General features: G+C 34.0%; 1 protein-coding gene and 1 long non-coding RNA gene across 2 annotated transcripts; one reads left to right on the top strand and one right to left on the bottom strand.

Annotated features, from left to right (window-relative positions):
• Positions 1-159: 159 nt before the first annotated feature.
• Positions 160-15,373, top strand: LOC117151920. Its single transcript, XR_004462090.1, has 4 exons — positions 160-332; positions 3,156-3,195; positions 3,454-3,655; positions 15,251-15,373. It is a non-coding gene; the product is annotated as an uncharacterized LOC117151920 (long non-coding RNA).
• On the bottom strand, positions 1,789-15,949 carry LOC100741471 (solute carrier family 46 member 3). The gene is made up of 6 exons (XM_003491184.3): positions 14,962-15,949; positions 7,429-7,530; positions 5,979-6,116; positions 5,184-5,267; positions 3,477-3,633; positions 1,789-2,930 (listed from the first exon to the last, which is right to left on the bottom strand). The coding sequence occupies exons 1-6, from the start codon at positions 15,947-15,949 to the stop codon at positions 2,744-2,746; spliced, it is 1,656 nt and encodes a 551-aa protein (XP_003491232.1). The 3' UTR covers positions 1,789-2,743.
• Positions 15,950-17,857: the final 1,908 nt, after the last annotated feature.

Here is a 17,857-nt window from a genome sequence, read left to right as displayed (position 1 = left end):
AGTCGCCTCGACAGCATACTCAGCGTACTGTACTGTAGGTAGTGTAGCGTGTAACGTGTGACGTATACACAGTCATCGAGAATATAGTTATATAGAGTATGTCATTCAATGATTTCGTGATTTCTCAAGTTAGAGTAGAAGTGGCACAGACGAGGTACATATAAACCAAGCTAGACTTGATAGATAACGCTTTTTCACGTCTTATGTTTTGCTCATATAACGTCTTTATCATTTTCGTGTCACATACGACATTACCGATTAAGTATAGTAGTGACTATAGAGATGTAAAGACAGAGTGCGTTAGCGAGCTGAAAAAGCGATATAGCAAATGTGTAAGTATAACATCGATCAACGAACTAGCGTCAGTGTGCATGTCTGATTAGACAAGACAGAAGACACCTCTATGTAGCGTTCTTTTTCTATTCTCCTATCGCATCCACTTACACATTAACATATGACTCATGTGCTCTATCTTTATATCTCTGGTAATAAGACGAGATATAAGCACAGACATAAGACACAGGAATAGTGGATCCCCACTGAACAGGATTACGAAGAACTTGTCCTAATTGAACTAGTGAGGTCTACTTCCTATGGGGGGAATTACTGACTAATGTTACGAAGAACATCAAATTATAGGTTCCAACCCGATCCGAAGTACTAATCGGGCAGGGCCGCAATCCTTTAGACTCTGCAAGCGCCATCGGCGCGATAATAATTTCCGCGACTGGACATGAGCAACGAGTAGTCCTCGATCAGTAGTACCAAGACAAAGGTGTCCTTGAAACGACTTACGAATACAAAGAATTATCAAATACACGTTGGCTCACGCGCGTCCGGGATACGCAATTATTCAAAGGAATTGAGCAATCGCGAACCGATAAACCGCGAGAACAATTTGTTCCATGTAAGCGAGAGGCCCAAGAGAGAAGAAATTTTTCGTTTCCGTTTCACGTGTTCCAAAGGGAAAAGAATTTATATAATACTTCAGTTTGTAATAATTATAGTTTCCAAATTCTTCTACAAGATTTTTTATTTTTCTAACCCATCGTAGTATTTTATAACAATTTATCAATTTTTTTAACTTAATTCTAGGTATATACCGTTTTCCAGCAATTAATTATTAAATATATAAATTTAATATTTTCACGCACACCATTCTGTTTTACTTTCTATTAAAAAGCTATGTTAAGGTATTGTTTTCGTTCAATTATTAATTTGATTACTTACATTATTTTATTTAACAACGTCTGTAATTTGTATTTAATATACAGAAGAATTCAGTTTATTTAAATTTGTCATATGACAAATACTTATATCCTTGCTACTTACGATTTCTCGTTCATATAATAGTTCAGATAAATGAATCTAATGACCAGAAGTTTATTTATTTATGAGTTTTAAGGTGTTCCCATTAAGAATAAAGTTAAAGAAGTTTCTTTAATCGACCACTGATTAAAGTTTTGTTTGAATAAACGGACTAATTATAATCGTCACGATGCGACACGATGTTATAAATTGTAGAGGGCGTGAGAAACACTCTGACTTTTTTCGAGGTCGGTATTTCAGAACGTTAGATACGAAGCTTCATTTAATGTCACATCTATCCTGTTCTTTGTCAATGGTAGAACATTTGCAATGGTTAAAATTGGAACTAAGTTTTAATATGACATTATTTTTAATTGAATTTTATCATATAAATTAATCAAGTGTCCTTTTTAATTTGAAGTTTACGCTCGACTTCTTTATTCGTCATCATTAGCAGTAATAATCAAAACAGCATGTGGTTTTTTCTGTAAACTCCATTTTTATTTTCTAAATATAAAACTATCGTACTATATCACATAATAAACTATAATACACGTATGTACGTGAATGATGCAGTACCTTAACATAAATACTATTTTGATAAAAACGTACAACAGATCGATTTTGTTCACGTGACGTACTTTCTCGTAAAATGCATGATCTACAGAAAAATAAAAGAAACGATACACATATATGATATCTTGTTGGTTTCTCTTCGCGAGTATGAGACTTACATCGATTTAAGAATATCGAACACAAGATGAAACTCATGTCTCGGTTTGTCCAAGAGTTACATTACATTTTGTAAGTATAATCTCTTGTCTTTTTTAAATTTCTCTATCGTATTCGTATTTTCATTCAATATTGGTAGTTTGGAAATAGTACACACAAGTAGCATTTGTAATACTGATACACATGAACAGACACATGTCTGTTCTACATTGTCTATTGTTAACCATTTATTTATTAAGTACCGGAGACTGTTTGTACTAGGGTTTGAAATAAAGGATAACAGTTTTGAATTATCGATCGGCAAGATCGATTGAAAAGATCATGAATACCAACATTTACATTCCCTATTTGCATTTTATATTTCTGATTGAATAAATAAAGTTATCCTTTATTTAAAACGCGCTTTCCATGTCGAGTAAGTGGATAACTTCGTTTGTTATTAAGATTTTGGTTTCTCTTTCTCATCTTTTCCGTCTTGTCTTTATTTCAGATTTACCGCGTAAACGCGATAATATGGTCATATTCCGGATCTTTTCTCATACCTTAATAGCATTTTGTACGTTAAATGAAAAATTTCTTTCGGTGTAAGTTAGTTATATGTAGAAGTTGTTTCAGTATAACTGAAAAATTTGTTTTCTTAACGATGTACGAAATATACATATTATGTATATTCAATGGGATATTTTCCATAGTAAGTTCTGTGTTATAAATGGTCAGATTCGAAAGCTGTATTTGCGACACCGTTCATCGTAGGAACTTCTGGCTTTTTCTCGCCAACGACTTGCCATTTCATAGTTTTCGAGTCGTTCTCTTCTGGTCCTTCCTTGCTCTTCGCTTTTTTCTCTTGCTCCAGCAATTGACGATCTTTCCTGTGCTCCGTGTATAACCAGCTGTCCATAAAAAAATTCATGTTAGCTCTCTAACTTCCTGTCTTATCAAAGACGACAATTAATCAATCTATTTTTAAAACGTATAATTAAAGTAATTAGTAATTGTACATTATATTAGTGAGCAAATCTAGAAAAAATGTTCGTAATATTTCCTCCTCTTTTATTATATTTTATTATTTTTCTCTTCCTTTACTAACTGATACTTCTATAAAATTATTTATTTAGTGACCATGAGGATGTCTCGAATGCAGCACTTTCGAAAATGGTAATTTTTCACGACACACTCGAAGATTACACGAGATATAATTGCCGTCGAGAGATGATCTACGAGCTGAAAGAAACTAGACGGAATACTAATGTGGTATTTAACTGAATCGACTTTGAATTGTTCATCTGATGATTTTTCATGAGTGAAGCTCTCCTAATGAACATGCAAGTTACTCTCATGTTTTAATATATAATATTAACGCGACCTATTCAAAATTAGCTCACGACTCACATTCTGAATATTTATGATATGGAGGACTTGCAACCGGTAGAACTTACAAGAACGCGACGACGGCTGGCATGGTCATGCAGGCGCCGACAATGAAAAACGTCCCTGGAAACGTTTTCATGGTTGCAGCGTAAATGGAACTGTACATAGGCCCATAGATGAGAGGCATCAGAGATTCGCAGACACCAAGCAACGAATTCACCTTGCCTGCAAATCAACGAAAATTCAGGTACACGTCGTTATTTAATCAATATACACAGTTTTCTTCGCTTCTATGCATAATCTTGTGTACTCCAAACATTCTTCTGTAGCGGAGCCCTTTGAAATTTTTATTTATACTTCTTTGTTAATACTTTTCTTCTAAAGCCAAATAACGAAGAAAATCAATTTGCACATTACGAATATCGCTAAAATGGCACCAATGGAATATAAAGGGTAAAATCTTTAATAGTATCGTAAGATCATAGTATTGTGATTATATTACTTTAAGTTAATATAATTTAACATTATTAGATCATACTAAAATAGACTAAAACGAAATGAATATAAAGTCTAAAAGCTTAAAAGTATAAAAGAATATAAAGTACGCTAAAATTGAGTAATTCAACTGAAATTCTTATGTTTGCCATATATGACTCATGATACTGGTTAAGTCTTAATATAAATGATTAAGATAACATCTTAGTATATGAGATAAAATACCGGTATTAGAAAAAACAGGAAGAAAGATGATCTCGAGAATAGTTGGATTGTTAGCTAGACAGGAAAACGTTGTTAGACGTTATTCCAGCTGAAAGGAAAACCCGTGGAAAATTGCTTAAAAACGGTGTCGATTTGACACGAAGATACGATGAAACAAGATTATCCTATTTACGCAGTTCTAAGAAAATGTACGAAGGTAAAAAGGCGTCTCAAAATGATCCGATTAGAACGAAGGCCGCTATATCACGCTGGACCAGTTTATATAGTTTCTAATTCATGGTGTCATGTTTCGCGTATTTAAGTGCAAATACGTACGTTTCATTACATATACAAGGTATTTCATGCAATGAGACAAAGTCATAGCTTTAGAACGGTAGAGATTCTACTCAACAAACGAATGTCTCATTTTTTAAAATAAAATGGAGAGATAATTTGGAATTATTGAGATTATAAGTGATTTATAATTTTTGTAATTTAAGGTGATTTAAAATTCTTGGAATTAAAAGCGAGATCTTTGAAATTAGATGACTTGACATCTTCGAAATTAGAAGATATTAGAGCGTACGCTATGTTATATACTATTTCAAACTTTTATATTTGTGATATAAAAATGACATTTCTTTTTCTATTGTCTATCATTTTATAACTATATGTTTGTCCTTAGTTGTATGGAATATTTTGGTATAGGATGCTCTGATCGAGTTCCTAAAGAATACGATCTATTCTTTAGGATTATCTATTAGAAATATCTATTATTCCATCGCCGTTTTCATGTTTTATCAAACTTGTATAATGCCAAGTTCGTGATACATGTATTTCTGTCATACCTGCGTAATATGCTTCCGTTACGAGCCTAATTTATTCCAACTTTACAAAGGCCTTATGTAAATTGAGCATAGATGTTTTACAAATTATATAAAGGAATATTTTTAACACTTGTATCATAACGTTCACGTAACGGTACCTGCTACATGTTTTTCCGATCTTACAAAAAAAAACGCATTTGTTTCAATGTCAGTCTGCTATGCCAAGGTAATAAATCTGTATTCACTTACCGAGTTCACTTGTAGATACGAGTTTAGATGCTATCGATCGCATCGCTATGAAAGATGTACCATTCACGATCTCGACGATAGCCGCTGAAACAAGGATGTACGAAAAAGATATTTTACCTTATTGATTCCCTTTCTTGGAACTTAACGCATTATCAATTTGTGTAGGTAAACGTGCCATCTTCCACTGTAGAATTTATAATGAATTTACAGCATTTGAAAAATTATAATTCATTGAAAGTAAAGTATTGCAAAAAAGATCGGTAGAATAATATTGTTATATACTATTATTAATATTACTTATATATTATTATACTATATATACAGATATACAGGGTGGTTGGTAACTGGTGGTACAAGCGGAAAGGGGGTGATTCTACGCGAAAGAAGAAGTCGAAAATATAGAATAAAAATGTTTCTTTTTTTTTTTAATTTTTCCATCGAGACAACGGTCTACAGTGAGATACCGAGCAAAAATTCAAAGTCGATTTTCTCGAAAACAAAGCCTCAAACGAAAAATAGTACTATTAAGTTCGTATAGTAATATTTTTTTATGTATGTATTATGTATATTTATAATTTTTTTCGTATAATAATATTTTCGCACCGTTTCAAAGAGAGAAATGTTACTCTTTAATATTATTCCATTTGTATTCAATTTTCACGTTAATAATTTTCACAGATTCTTATCTTAGAAATATGCATTTTCAAAAGAGTTTAATAAAATATACTTCATGCTACTGATAATGCGTTAATGTTCGAGATGTTCATTTGATTTAACATTTATGTGAACATTTACCTAAATAAATCATCCAGTCCGTGATTGCAAATGCATAGACGAAACCAGCCAAGATCTTGCTCATGGAGCTCATAATCCCGACTATAGCATCGTCTATTTTTAAAATGTGACTGAACACACCGACAGATACCGCGGTTCCTATAAATAAAAATAATTTCACTCTTGAAAAGTGATTAACATGATAAGTACTGTGAAGAAGTTAAAATCACTCCTTTCACCATCATTCAAGCCTCTAGCAGAATGATTGAGAATGCTTAGTTGATTGATAACAATTTTACTTGACACAAGTACAATTTTTGCATCTTTCGGTTTCTGTCAATGAGAATATTGCAAGGTTTAATGATCGTACGATAGCTGTTCAGTTATGAAAAAAGCAAATGACTACAAAAATATGTAAAACTAGTTTCTTTTTATTTTTAAATAATTATAAATTTAATATAAAAAGGCAGTAAAATACAAAAGGCAACTCCGTTCATTAATTCACGTTTCAGCCTCATAGCTATGGGTTTCGAGGTTTCTGTGATTTACTTGAAAACGATGGCCAACGATTTCGTTTCGTAACAGTGCAACCTATTATATAATCGATTTCCGTTGCTTTCATGGATAGAATAGGCCAAAAAGAGTGACGTACGAGTTTCACGTGAATTCGTCAAGGTCTTAAAAAAAAAAGAAAGAAAGAGGGAGAAAACGTTTAGAAAAAGTGCAGTAAAAAAGTATAAAAGTACCATAATTGAATAGTGAACGAATTTTAATCTACCAAAATTATTAAAATTATTAAAATTATTAAAATTATTTAAATAGAGGAAAGAAAAATCAAGACAGTAAAGATTACATTAGAAGAGTATTTCCTTGTAAAATCGATCTTATTGGAAAAATTTTCTACTAAAAGATATCTTTTAGGGATATGTGTCCTTAGAAACAATTTTTTATCGCGAAAGATACTTCTATTTGAGAGGCAGTTATCGCCGAAAAAGATTCTATTTTTGCAAGAAATATGATTACACTCGTAACAACATGTTTTCTGCGTGGGATTGTATTTTATTAAAATGCAGCTTCGAGCGTGTAAGGTATTCCAGACGATCGTTAGTTCCTCGAGTTTTATTCATTCACGTGTTTCCTCCAATCTTAAATGGCATTTTTTGCTTCTTTCATTAATAATCACGTGTAACTACGATAATAATAGGGTATTAAATGTTATTCTGGAAATTGTCGGAGGAATTGTTATCTTCCTTACATTGTCTTCATATTCGACCTTAATATATTCGATTCTCAGATATTAATCTCTTTATCAATTATTATCAACTCTAGCGAACAAAAAATTCTCCTTTACTTAGAGTAATTGATAATTGACATGGACAGTTATCAAGTTTCCTCATAAATACGCGATAATGTATTGATATACTATCGATGAATCATCATGAGTTACGGCGATTCTCGAATATTTACTCACCGATTAAATTCGTCACCATGGCGAACGTGGTGAACATGCTGAACATAACTTCGTTCCAGTGGTACCTGTATCTCATGTAAAGATACATCACTGCCATTTCACCTATAACAACAATTATCCGTTTTAGATCTTCGATTTTCACTTATTTCGTACCTCTTAGCGAATTAAAAATCTAAAAGAATAGAATAAATTGAATAATAGTGTCCATAGCTCTACCGCGATCTTATTGTTATATCTCAGTTTTATTCTTTCTTTAATTTTGTTTGAATCTGTTAGATTTTAAGGAGAACAACAAGGAATTTTGTTAACAATAAAAGAACACTATTGCAGGGTTGACCCTGCAAAGTTTAAGATAAAATTTTTCTTAGCCTATGAATTATTAGTATTCATTATTAACTTCACCAAACTCAGTGAAATGATCGGTTTCAAAATTTAATTTAAAATTTTACATTCATTGTTATTCCTTTTATTCTTCTAACTTCATGTAAATTGTTATATTAACGATAATTGGGAAATTGATTAATCAGATAATATAATATAAGAATTTACATAAAGTTTGATGAACAAAAGCAATAACAACGAATGTACAATTTTAAATTAAATTTTGAAGCCGATCATTTGACCGAGTCTGGTAAGATTAATGTTAATACTTAATTATTAATAATAGGAAGGCATATTTTCGAACGGTTCTATAAAGAAGACATGATGTATTGAAATTTGAAACCTATTTTAGCTAAAACAAATACGTTTATCGTTTATTTAATTAAGAATTTACGAAGGTACAATATATTCTGTATACGAGCGTGCGAAAGGGTTAAATAAGTTTGAATTCTGAATAACAAGAACGATAATTTAATTTACTCTAAACTACAATCATCCCGTACGTGTTGTAACTTCGCGAACCACGGGTTACAATGTTCTAAATTCAATGTAGGTGGAACGATTCCGCTTGCACAGCATGAAAGATCATGGTCAAAACGTTTTTCAGAATTGGCAGCTCGCGTTCGCCGCTATCTCTGCAATGTTGCTTCATCGTTCCACTGTACGTAATGGGCCTCGAAGTTGAAAATGACATGCGGAAGGCCGCTTAAGGTTAGGCGTTGGAACAAGCAAAAAGTTATGCCCGTTATACCTGTCACTTTTTACAGTTGAATAAATTATTGCCTTCGAGAATTGATCCACGAAAGGATCAACCACCATTGGCGTCTCTTCTTCGATAGAATATTGCGATACGTATACAATAGCGTGCAAAGGTTTCCAATCAGATAGATTTCTCACTTTATACTCTAGAAAATGATATTTTACCAAATTTTATCTAACATCCTGTAACTTGTATAACGGCGTCTATTCGTTGTATTATCTTCTTTCACTTATTATGTTCTTAAACTGAACATTACTTGGAATTCTGTTTGATATCAATTCTGGAACAAGATGCGAGAAATCTTCCTCATCCAACACTTTTGCATATCAACGCAATTATATATTTAACTTGCCTAGAGTTATAACTTACTAACTTAGATAACATTAATGAATCGATAAGTTGACGAGTTGTTGGGTTGTTGGTCTTTGTTACCTGAATAATTTCTACGATCCTACGATTTTATGTCGGATAGGATATTAGCTGTCGTTTTATTCGGATATTATGAATAAATAGGGGTCATGACTCAAAAAAGAGTCATGAGTCAGAGTTGTGATACTCTGACATAATATTGGATTAGCAACTAAGGCATTACCACCTAATGACAAAATCCGCGATCATTTAGTTGTCAACCCGATACATGTAAAATTCAGTCAGATCACGTCGACAATAATAATGAAATCTTCAACATCATACCATGATTGAGCGAAGAACTGAAAACATAATTACGCGTGTTTCGTCAATTGTCTCTGACATTTTGAAAAATATCGCCTGCTGGAGGAAGCACTTAAAAATGCTGACTTTATCCTTTCCATCTTCAATGGCCATTACGAAATTTACTTTTTCCTATCTACTTATTTATTCTCCGGACTTCCTTTACTCATAATACCATTGTATATGAATGCATGCAAATCTCTATCGACAGGAAGCGTTTAAAAACGAAATTACGAACGATTAATGATCGATAAAAATTGCAGAATTTTATGCGATGGACGATACGAGTATTGGAAGAAAAAGAGTTATGTTTTTTAAGTAGAAAAGTAGGTAAATAAATTCCAGCCTGCAAATGTTGGAATAATTTCTTCGAATTTTTAGCTGCAACAATCTATTTATTTCACTTCTTATTTTAATTTCCTTTGATTCTGAAAATCTCCATTCCTGGAATTTACATCATTTACTGTTTCGGATCGTTGATCTTTCACAGAGGTAACTGAAATAACTTAATAGTAGTTGAACCTTCGGGTGGCTTGAGAAGCTATAAACACAATCAAAAGTTATTCCGAATGATTTCGACGCGTTATTAAGCTGTATTACATAAGGATATACACGGCGTTACACAACAAGTTCGTTCATCAGGCTGTCGAGTTAATCGTTTCCGTCGAGTTTAGGCTATTATCACATCATTGCTTTGCTTTTCTCACGAACATTCCTTCAGAATGTCAGAGACAATTCCACGATTGTGTCTTTATCGATCGATTCATCTCTCAAATTTTATGTTACTGGATAAACGCTGGTTTTTCTTGAATTCTTCATCCTTTGGAAATTCATTTCGCACAGTATAATTAGACTTAGATATGAGTTCGGTGTAATTGTTTTAATCATAGCATAAGCGATTAAAACAATAATGTTGGGTTTTCAACAGCTCGTCATGCTGGTAATTTCTCATTGAAACAGTTTTGTTAAATATAATTCTTCGTCGCTTGAAACAAAAATTTTAACTGAACTAGAAAAAGAAGAAAGGGGAGAAGATCGGCATGTCTATCTGGTTTTTGAAAAAATTAATCGAGCGAAATGATGAAGAATATAAATACCAGGAATGAACATTTCCTGTACAGAGAAGAATTCCGTTACCTCTAAAAATTGCAACACTAATTTCTCAATACGATTTAGAAATAATTGGCACGAAAAAGAAAAAGTCGACGAAAAGAAGTTGGTGCAAAATTGGTCACGTTCCTTTCCACGAAACTCGTCAATTATCTTATTGTCGTCGATCTAATTTGCATGCAGACTACAGCGCGATTTGTGTACCGACTTGTGTAATTTCATTTAATTCGAGGATCACATTTGAAGACCGTAAGGAATGTTGAAAATTGCTCGGAAATTATCATAAACGGCAAAGAAATTAAATCCAAGTTCTAACGCTAAAATAATTATGAAAAATGTTCTGTGGCCAAAGAGAAAATGCCAGTTACCGTATAATTGAAGAGTGTCAAGAAATGATTGATTCTAAATTCTTGCACGACCTTGTCGATCTCCTTATTAAATGTTATTACAAAATCAAAAACTTTGATAGCAGAGAATCTAAACAAAATATAGTTTTCAATTAACTCGTCCGAACTTTATCTCTCATCTTTCGATCTAACTGAGATAAATCAAATGTGAAACGATCCAAGATATGAATCTCGTTGTACGACAGTATAGTGTAGTATAGTAGCGCCTAGGATATGGAAGTTATAAATCAAAACGTAAAGTGAAGACATCGATCGATGTTGCATTGAAATTTAAAAGGGAAATGTATGTAGGAATTTACTTTGTGTTTCGATATAATGAAGATCAGAGAGCTAAGATTGCTTCGTACTATATTTCGTTTCTAATTTAATTCATTTATTCCTTAATGAATCAAGAAATTACGATCAATAGTGATTAAATAAGGAGGTGAAAAGAAATTTTAGCAATAAAAAAGGGTAATAAGGCGATAACCTTAGAAGATAGAGGATATGATAGACAAAACAACGCAAGACATAAAAAAAAAGAAAAGAAATGTATTGTTGAAAAGAAAATATATCGCAAAGAGATATGGGAAAGAAAATTTATATAATAAAAAACTAGATTTTTCTATCAAGAAGACTCCCAAGATTTCTATCAATTTTCTTCTTCTCTTTATAATATATATACTTTGACACATGACCGATTTTCCTATCTCGTTATATCATAGAAGTTACTATAACCCTTCAAACCATCAAGATTAGACCGATTTCCGACGGTCAAAGATCTGAAATTACATCAAGCTACTTAGGCCATCAGACCGCATTAGCATACGTGCGTATAGAATCTAGTTCTAATAGGTATGTTGACTTCGCAGACGCACTACCGGTCATAAATTTCAGGCCACTGTCTTTATTGTCTCGCTTTTTATATCTACGGTCTCGTATCTTCCTTCTATTTTCTTCCCTCCTCCTCTTTATTTCTCCGTTTCATTTTCACGCGTTAATTAAATATTTAAATGTTTCGTTGTAAAAATTGAAGAAATAGATTCCCCTCTCTTCTTCTTTATAAGTGTAATATTTCTTAGTGCTGTGGAGATTTTAATACGTTAATTAAAATAATTGATTTCTTCGGTATTTTTAATGAAAGATTCAAACGTTTCGTTAGTTTATAAAAAATTTCTTAAAAGACGATGAAATATACTTATAGAGAGGTATTAGAACGTCGTGTAATTTCAGTAGGGATTTCTTTGAAACAAACGTGGATTTGTGTTACAGCAACAAATTACAAAAATATCTAAGTATCGGTTATCGTTTCCATTCTCTCGTCCTTCGGTAGCCGTTCCTGTCGATAGGTAATTGCAATTAATACCGTGAAGAAGGTTTGTTGATGGTTTTCTTTGATCGATAACGCGTTCATGTGCGAACCAATGTCGAAAGGTAGTACACTTGAACTCGATCGAATTAAACAGTGATGATTAATGAATTAGCGTACGTCAATTGCACGGTCCAATTATACAATGTTTCGGATAATTGATATTAATGTACCTTCTGTAATTGACGTGTCGATAGATCACTTGTCGTACCAATTCTTTAATCTTGTATTTCTAGAGCGAGAATCATTGTTTATTACATTTCCATAAGTTGAAGTAATATATAATAGACGGATCGCGGATTTTTACGAATTTACGTAAAATCTAAAAATGCGTATAGATACGTAAATCTCTGCTTAAGTTCCCTCTCTTTAATCGTTTTCACAAAAATATAAATTCGTATAAAAATCTGCGATGTAAGAATAAATATTGTACTTCTAAACTTTGCAGGCTAGTTTATTATATTTCAAACATGTGAGACACATCAAGACACAAATTCGAAATTCGACCAAGTTCTCTCGACAACTGAACAAGATTTCCTATCGATAAAATCTTTATCTGCTATTCTTTTTTGTCATTTTAGAAACATAAATTTGTTAATCTTCCTTTTGTAATGTCAAACTGAGGACAATATCGCACGGAAGACAAACAGAAACCATAGGAATATGCACGGACGTCTAATTGTTGGCCTTTCAAAATCAGGAAGAAGACCATTACACGAAATTGTTATAAGCAGCATGATTACCCAGTGCTCTTAGCAAGACGAATAAAGACGCAACGAAACATTATAATGTCCGGCGTATTAGCGGTCTAATTAAATTATGACAAGGACGCTCGCCTTGAATTCCCTGTTGCAATACGAATTCGTGATGCGCTAATAATCCGTAATTGACGGATGGAACCGTATTGTCGTTCGAGATTAGCATCGTAACCATTCGGAGAAAATGGGGACACTAAGTTCACTCATTGTTCCGATCAAAAAAGTAATTGATAAAAGAGATAATCACGGTAAATTTAATATTGGTTAAATTAAGCTACATTTTTATTGGATTAATGAGATAATTATCGTCCAGATACGGCAAAGATGTGTATTAACGTTCGTTCGAGATATTTGTATTTAAAATACGGGGAAAAGATAAGTTCAATGGGGAAATATATATACATGGACGATATATAGAAATAAATTTAACATAGATATTACAAGATTGCAATTGAGAACTAGATACGCGTATGCTTATTTAGATATTCTTATTTAAAAGCAGCAGAAAGACGAAGATGGTCATTTTTACGGAATAAGAAGAATTCACAGAAGAATTTCCTTATCGAAAGATCTGTCGAAGAGTAAAAGTCGAATGAACATCCTATAAAAAAACAATAATTACGACGTTACAAGGACATTTGTTAGGATCGTCAAAGAACAGGACAATTAATCACACTTTCACTAGCGCCCCTGCGCGATCTATCGCAATTTTCATGTTACGTGCGTATCTCCGCTCATCGTATGGAATATATGTAGAAACTATTGGAAACACATAGCACGGACTACATCCATCTACTTGCTGTCGATAATTACAGCTCATTACATCTATCTCTATCTCGTTCTATCTCGAAAACCCCGATTTTATCATTTTTATACCGTACCTAGCAGTTTCCGCTCTTTCTAGTGGCCTAAATGTTGCAATTACCTTTGGAAACTTCTGTTGGTTACCGCAATAATACTAGCGAGATTAACGAGAGTTATGCGAAACTTTTCCTACTTTCACTCGTCCGATACAGGCTTCGATACAAGAGCTGATGAACAGGAGATCTCTGAATGTTTGATTGGACGTGTGAAACTTCTTCGATATGGAAATCGTGAAAGTTGCTGGAAAGAGACGTTTAGCGAAGGACAAGTATTTGATGACGCGCGAATTTATCAGGTTTGTAAACAATCTTCGAGTAAAATTGTAAATATTGTAGTAGTAACTAATATCCGGATCGTGAATCTTTGTAAATTTAATTTTGATTTGTAGGAAAATTCTCAGTGGTTTATTTCAATGTCTTTCTCTCGATAATCATTCGATCAAAAAATACAATAGACTCAAGGAGACTTACGCATTAGATTAAAATATTTACAACGTTATTTGGAGATTTTCAGGAGCTGATTAAAACGAGACTTTTCGATTCAACATATAATTGTATTAGATAAGAACGATCTACCTCTGATTATTATGGTGCAAAGGGTAAACGTAGAGTAGACTCAGATACATAACAGAGTGATCGCTACATATACACACAGGCCACAGACCACAAGAGAGAAAGGAAAGTGTAATTACGAACGTATCAGATGCAAGGGTTGGAATATGTTTCTGTTAATGAAATTTACAAAACTAGCTAAACTAGTTTACGCTCCGCTCCGTTCTGGATCAATTCGATCAAATTTTTGTGTAACTTTCGAGTTAAGAAATTCTTATAGATTTCAAAATTTCTGGCTTTCATCCCTTGCCAAACTTACGATACGAACTAGCAACCTTCCTATTACATCGAACAAATAATTGTTACGTCAAACGTCTAATACTTTCATCAAAGTAGAAATTCTTATCGTGCAGATTTAAGGAAGAAATTTTACTTCCGCAAAAGTAAAAGTCTAATAATTAGATTTATAGATTTCATGCATTTCATGCATTCACACAAAATGCGAAAGTATCCAATTATACTTTGGAAATACCCAAAGTAAAGTGCCAAGTACCCATAAGAATTTAAAATAGGTACAAATTCCTATTTTAGTTCTACTCTCACGATCTATTAATAGTAAGAAGAAAATAAATAAAAATCTTACCGTAAAGTGGACCAATCACAACCATAACGATGACCATAAGCACCAACACCCTTTTCTGCCGATTATTTCTACCCTGTTTAAAAGCAACACGAAAAGTCTCTTCAATATGCTTAAACGCGAAGAAGTCCAAGATCGATGCGCACACGGTCATCTTCTTCGTCTCCGTTTTTTCCGCCTTTTGCAACAAATGGGGTTTAGGTGGCTCCTTAATCACCACTAACCCATAAATGAAGCTCAACACGTAACACACGGTCGAAATACCGAATACACCATAAAATCCAATTTTCAGATACAGTATTCCGGACAACGCCATTCCGATCGGTACACCAAGCGACAAGAAAACATTTGCAGCACCAATTCGAAGCGTCCTGGACTCTACCGACGTGATATCCGCGATATAACTGAAAACACCCATGAACATGGTGAACCAGCCTCCCGTTAACGCTGGCCAAAGTGCTTCGAAGATACCTGTGGCTTCCATAGGAACCTCGTGAAAGAAGTAGGTGCACAACAACATACTAACGCTGCTTAAAAATTCACCAATGATAGGTAGAAGCATACACGGCTTCCTCAATCCTGTACGATCGCTCCAGGCACCCATGAAGAGGATCAAGATGGTAGGTAAACCGCTAGACAAAGCTGTTTTCCATGTCTGCATGCCAGCAACCAGTTGTTGAACAGCAGTTTCTTCCATCTCATAACCAGTCGTGTTCCTTCTAGCTAATGCTGTGCAGACTTCGTCAGGATAAGCCAGATTCACTCTACACGCTTTTTCCAAGCTGAGATTCTGCGTGGCTAGAGAAGCTAGCATACAGGGTATCACGTAGCAGGCGATCATAGGCTCCACGGTGATATTACTGGTGAAGTAAGACCATTTCTGGCGCAATGTCATGGACTTCCAGACCAATGCTTTGTCAGATACTACCTGGTTTCCAGTGGTGTCACCACGTTTCTTCTCCATCGTCGATGAATTATTCGTGTCAGCCATTTCCTTAATAAATAAGGGCAGACTGAGCTATGTCAATGGTACTGAAGTATTCTTCGTGGTGTGCTACGTTCCTTGTAGAGTCTGCGTCATATAACTCGCTTTGCTCCAAATTTTTGATAACTGTTTTCCAATGCAGATCCTTGGTGTTGAGTGAAACTTCCAAGAATTTTCGAAGATAATTAAAATCATGCGGATGGATGCGAAGATACAGTCTTGACTGGTACCAAATATTCAACCGTTCTCCACGGATTTTAATATGGTAGATTTTCTCAATTATTCACATCGTCTGATAATTAGTTCAATTGAACGATTCTTCCTTTTTCGATACTTCTTCGTTGACTAATTACCTCTGGACCGATTTTAGGTGTACGTATTCTTCGAAATTGTATTTATTCGTTGATATACCGGTTGGTTGGATTTCAACCGGTCCGCGGGAGAGACCGTCTAACTGTCTACTCCTGGCTAATGCACCATTGTGCATTACGATACGCATGTTACCTCTTTTCCCTTCTTCTTCCTCTCGGCCACCTCCTGCTCCGTGCTGTTCCTCCACCACCTCGTGTTCCCTCCATATTGTCCCCTCTGAAACTCTTCGACGATCCTACTCCACGTGCGGGGAGAGTACATCCGAGGGTACATCCACCTAGCTGAATATAACACTCGTAACACGATGAAACGTCGTCGGTGCGAATCGTTTCTGCGACGATCGACAACCACGCGCTAACGTCCACGCTTCCGGTTCCGCTCTTGGACGCTTTTCGGGTCAAGGTTAACTTTTAGAGTCGATGCACGAGGGTTCCTTTCAATTTTACAATTGCAACGGAGGGTTTTTGAGATTTTATAAGAGATTGTAGGCAACAGAAATTTCTGTTGAAATTACAGACAATATTTTAATTAGCTAAGAAAATACAAATTCTACTGAGATTTTATAGGGTTTAGGAAATTTCTAATTTAGACTTTGTTTCGTCAGAAAAATTTAAGAAATCATCGTGTAATCATACTGTAATGTATTAACGGGAATTGTAATTTGTCTATAGATATGAGATTTGATTCTTCAAAATTTTATAGAGATTTCATTTTCTTTTTTATATCTTACGTTAGCACGAATTGTAATTTATGTATAGAGGTAAGGTTTTTAATTCATCGATTTGTTTCTGTTTGTTTTCATATGTCCCGAACGTTTCACTAGAGTCAGATGAATGTGGGTCAAGCGCGAAACTCTTGTTTGTCTCGTCGAATATCACGTTCTTTTTTCATCTTTATTAAGATTATGTCGATGTGTTAGAAGTATGAGGACAACCAGTCCTGATGTAGTAGCGTTTTTAGAATCGGTATGTTGTAAGAAATCCTTCCACAAAATTCATACCTTGTCTTGATATTGCCTTAGGCAGGCAATCCTTCGTAAATCTCCTGACAAATATCGAATGATGACGCAACAATTAAAAAATTACTAATTAACTAAACGATAAATGTATTATATTTATTTTCGATAAAACTGACCTCAAATTTTGATGTATTATTGGTCTTCTTTAAAAAAACCATCCGCCAAGATGTGTTTCTCTTATCAATAATTAATAAAAAATAATTTTTCCACAGATTAAAAAAGAATTCAATCTTGAAAGAGTTAATTTTATCAACGATGAACGATTCAACGAATCAACGGTTCCTCTGTTTCATAAAAATCCAAAGCAACTCATCGCTTTTCGTCTATTTATCCTACTAACTGCTAGAAAGGATGTAAAGGCACCCTGTTATTCTGATCGTGGTCGAAGATACGCGTAAACATAGCGAGTGCGACTTCTCTCGATAGGGCAGTACCGAAGAGCCGTTTAAATGTAGCAATTTGTTGATAAAATAATCATATCTGCCCGTCTTGTCTTCTACGACTAGATCCTATTTCAGGCAGGG

Source organism: Bombus impatiens, unplaced genomic scaffold (genome assembly GCF_000188095.3).
Source record: "Bombus impatiens unplaced genomic scaffold, BIMP_2.2 scf_0526, whole genome shotgun sequence".
Lineage (NCBI taxonomy): Eukaryota > Metazoa > Arthropoda > Insecta > Hymenoptera > Apidae > Bombus > Bombus impatiens.
This window is presented reverse-complemented; position numbering and strand designations above follow the sequence as displayed.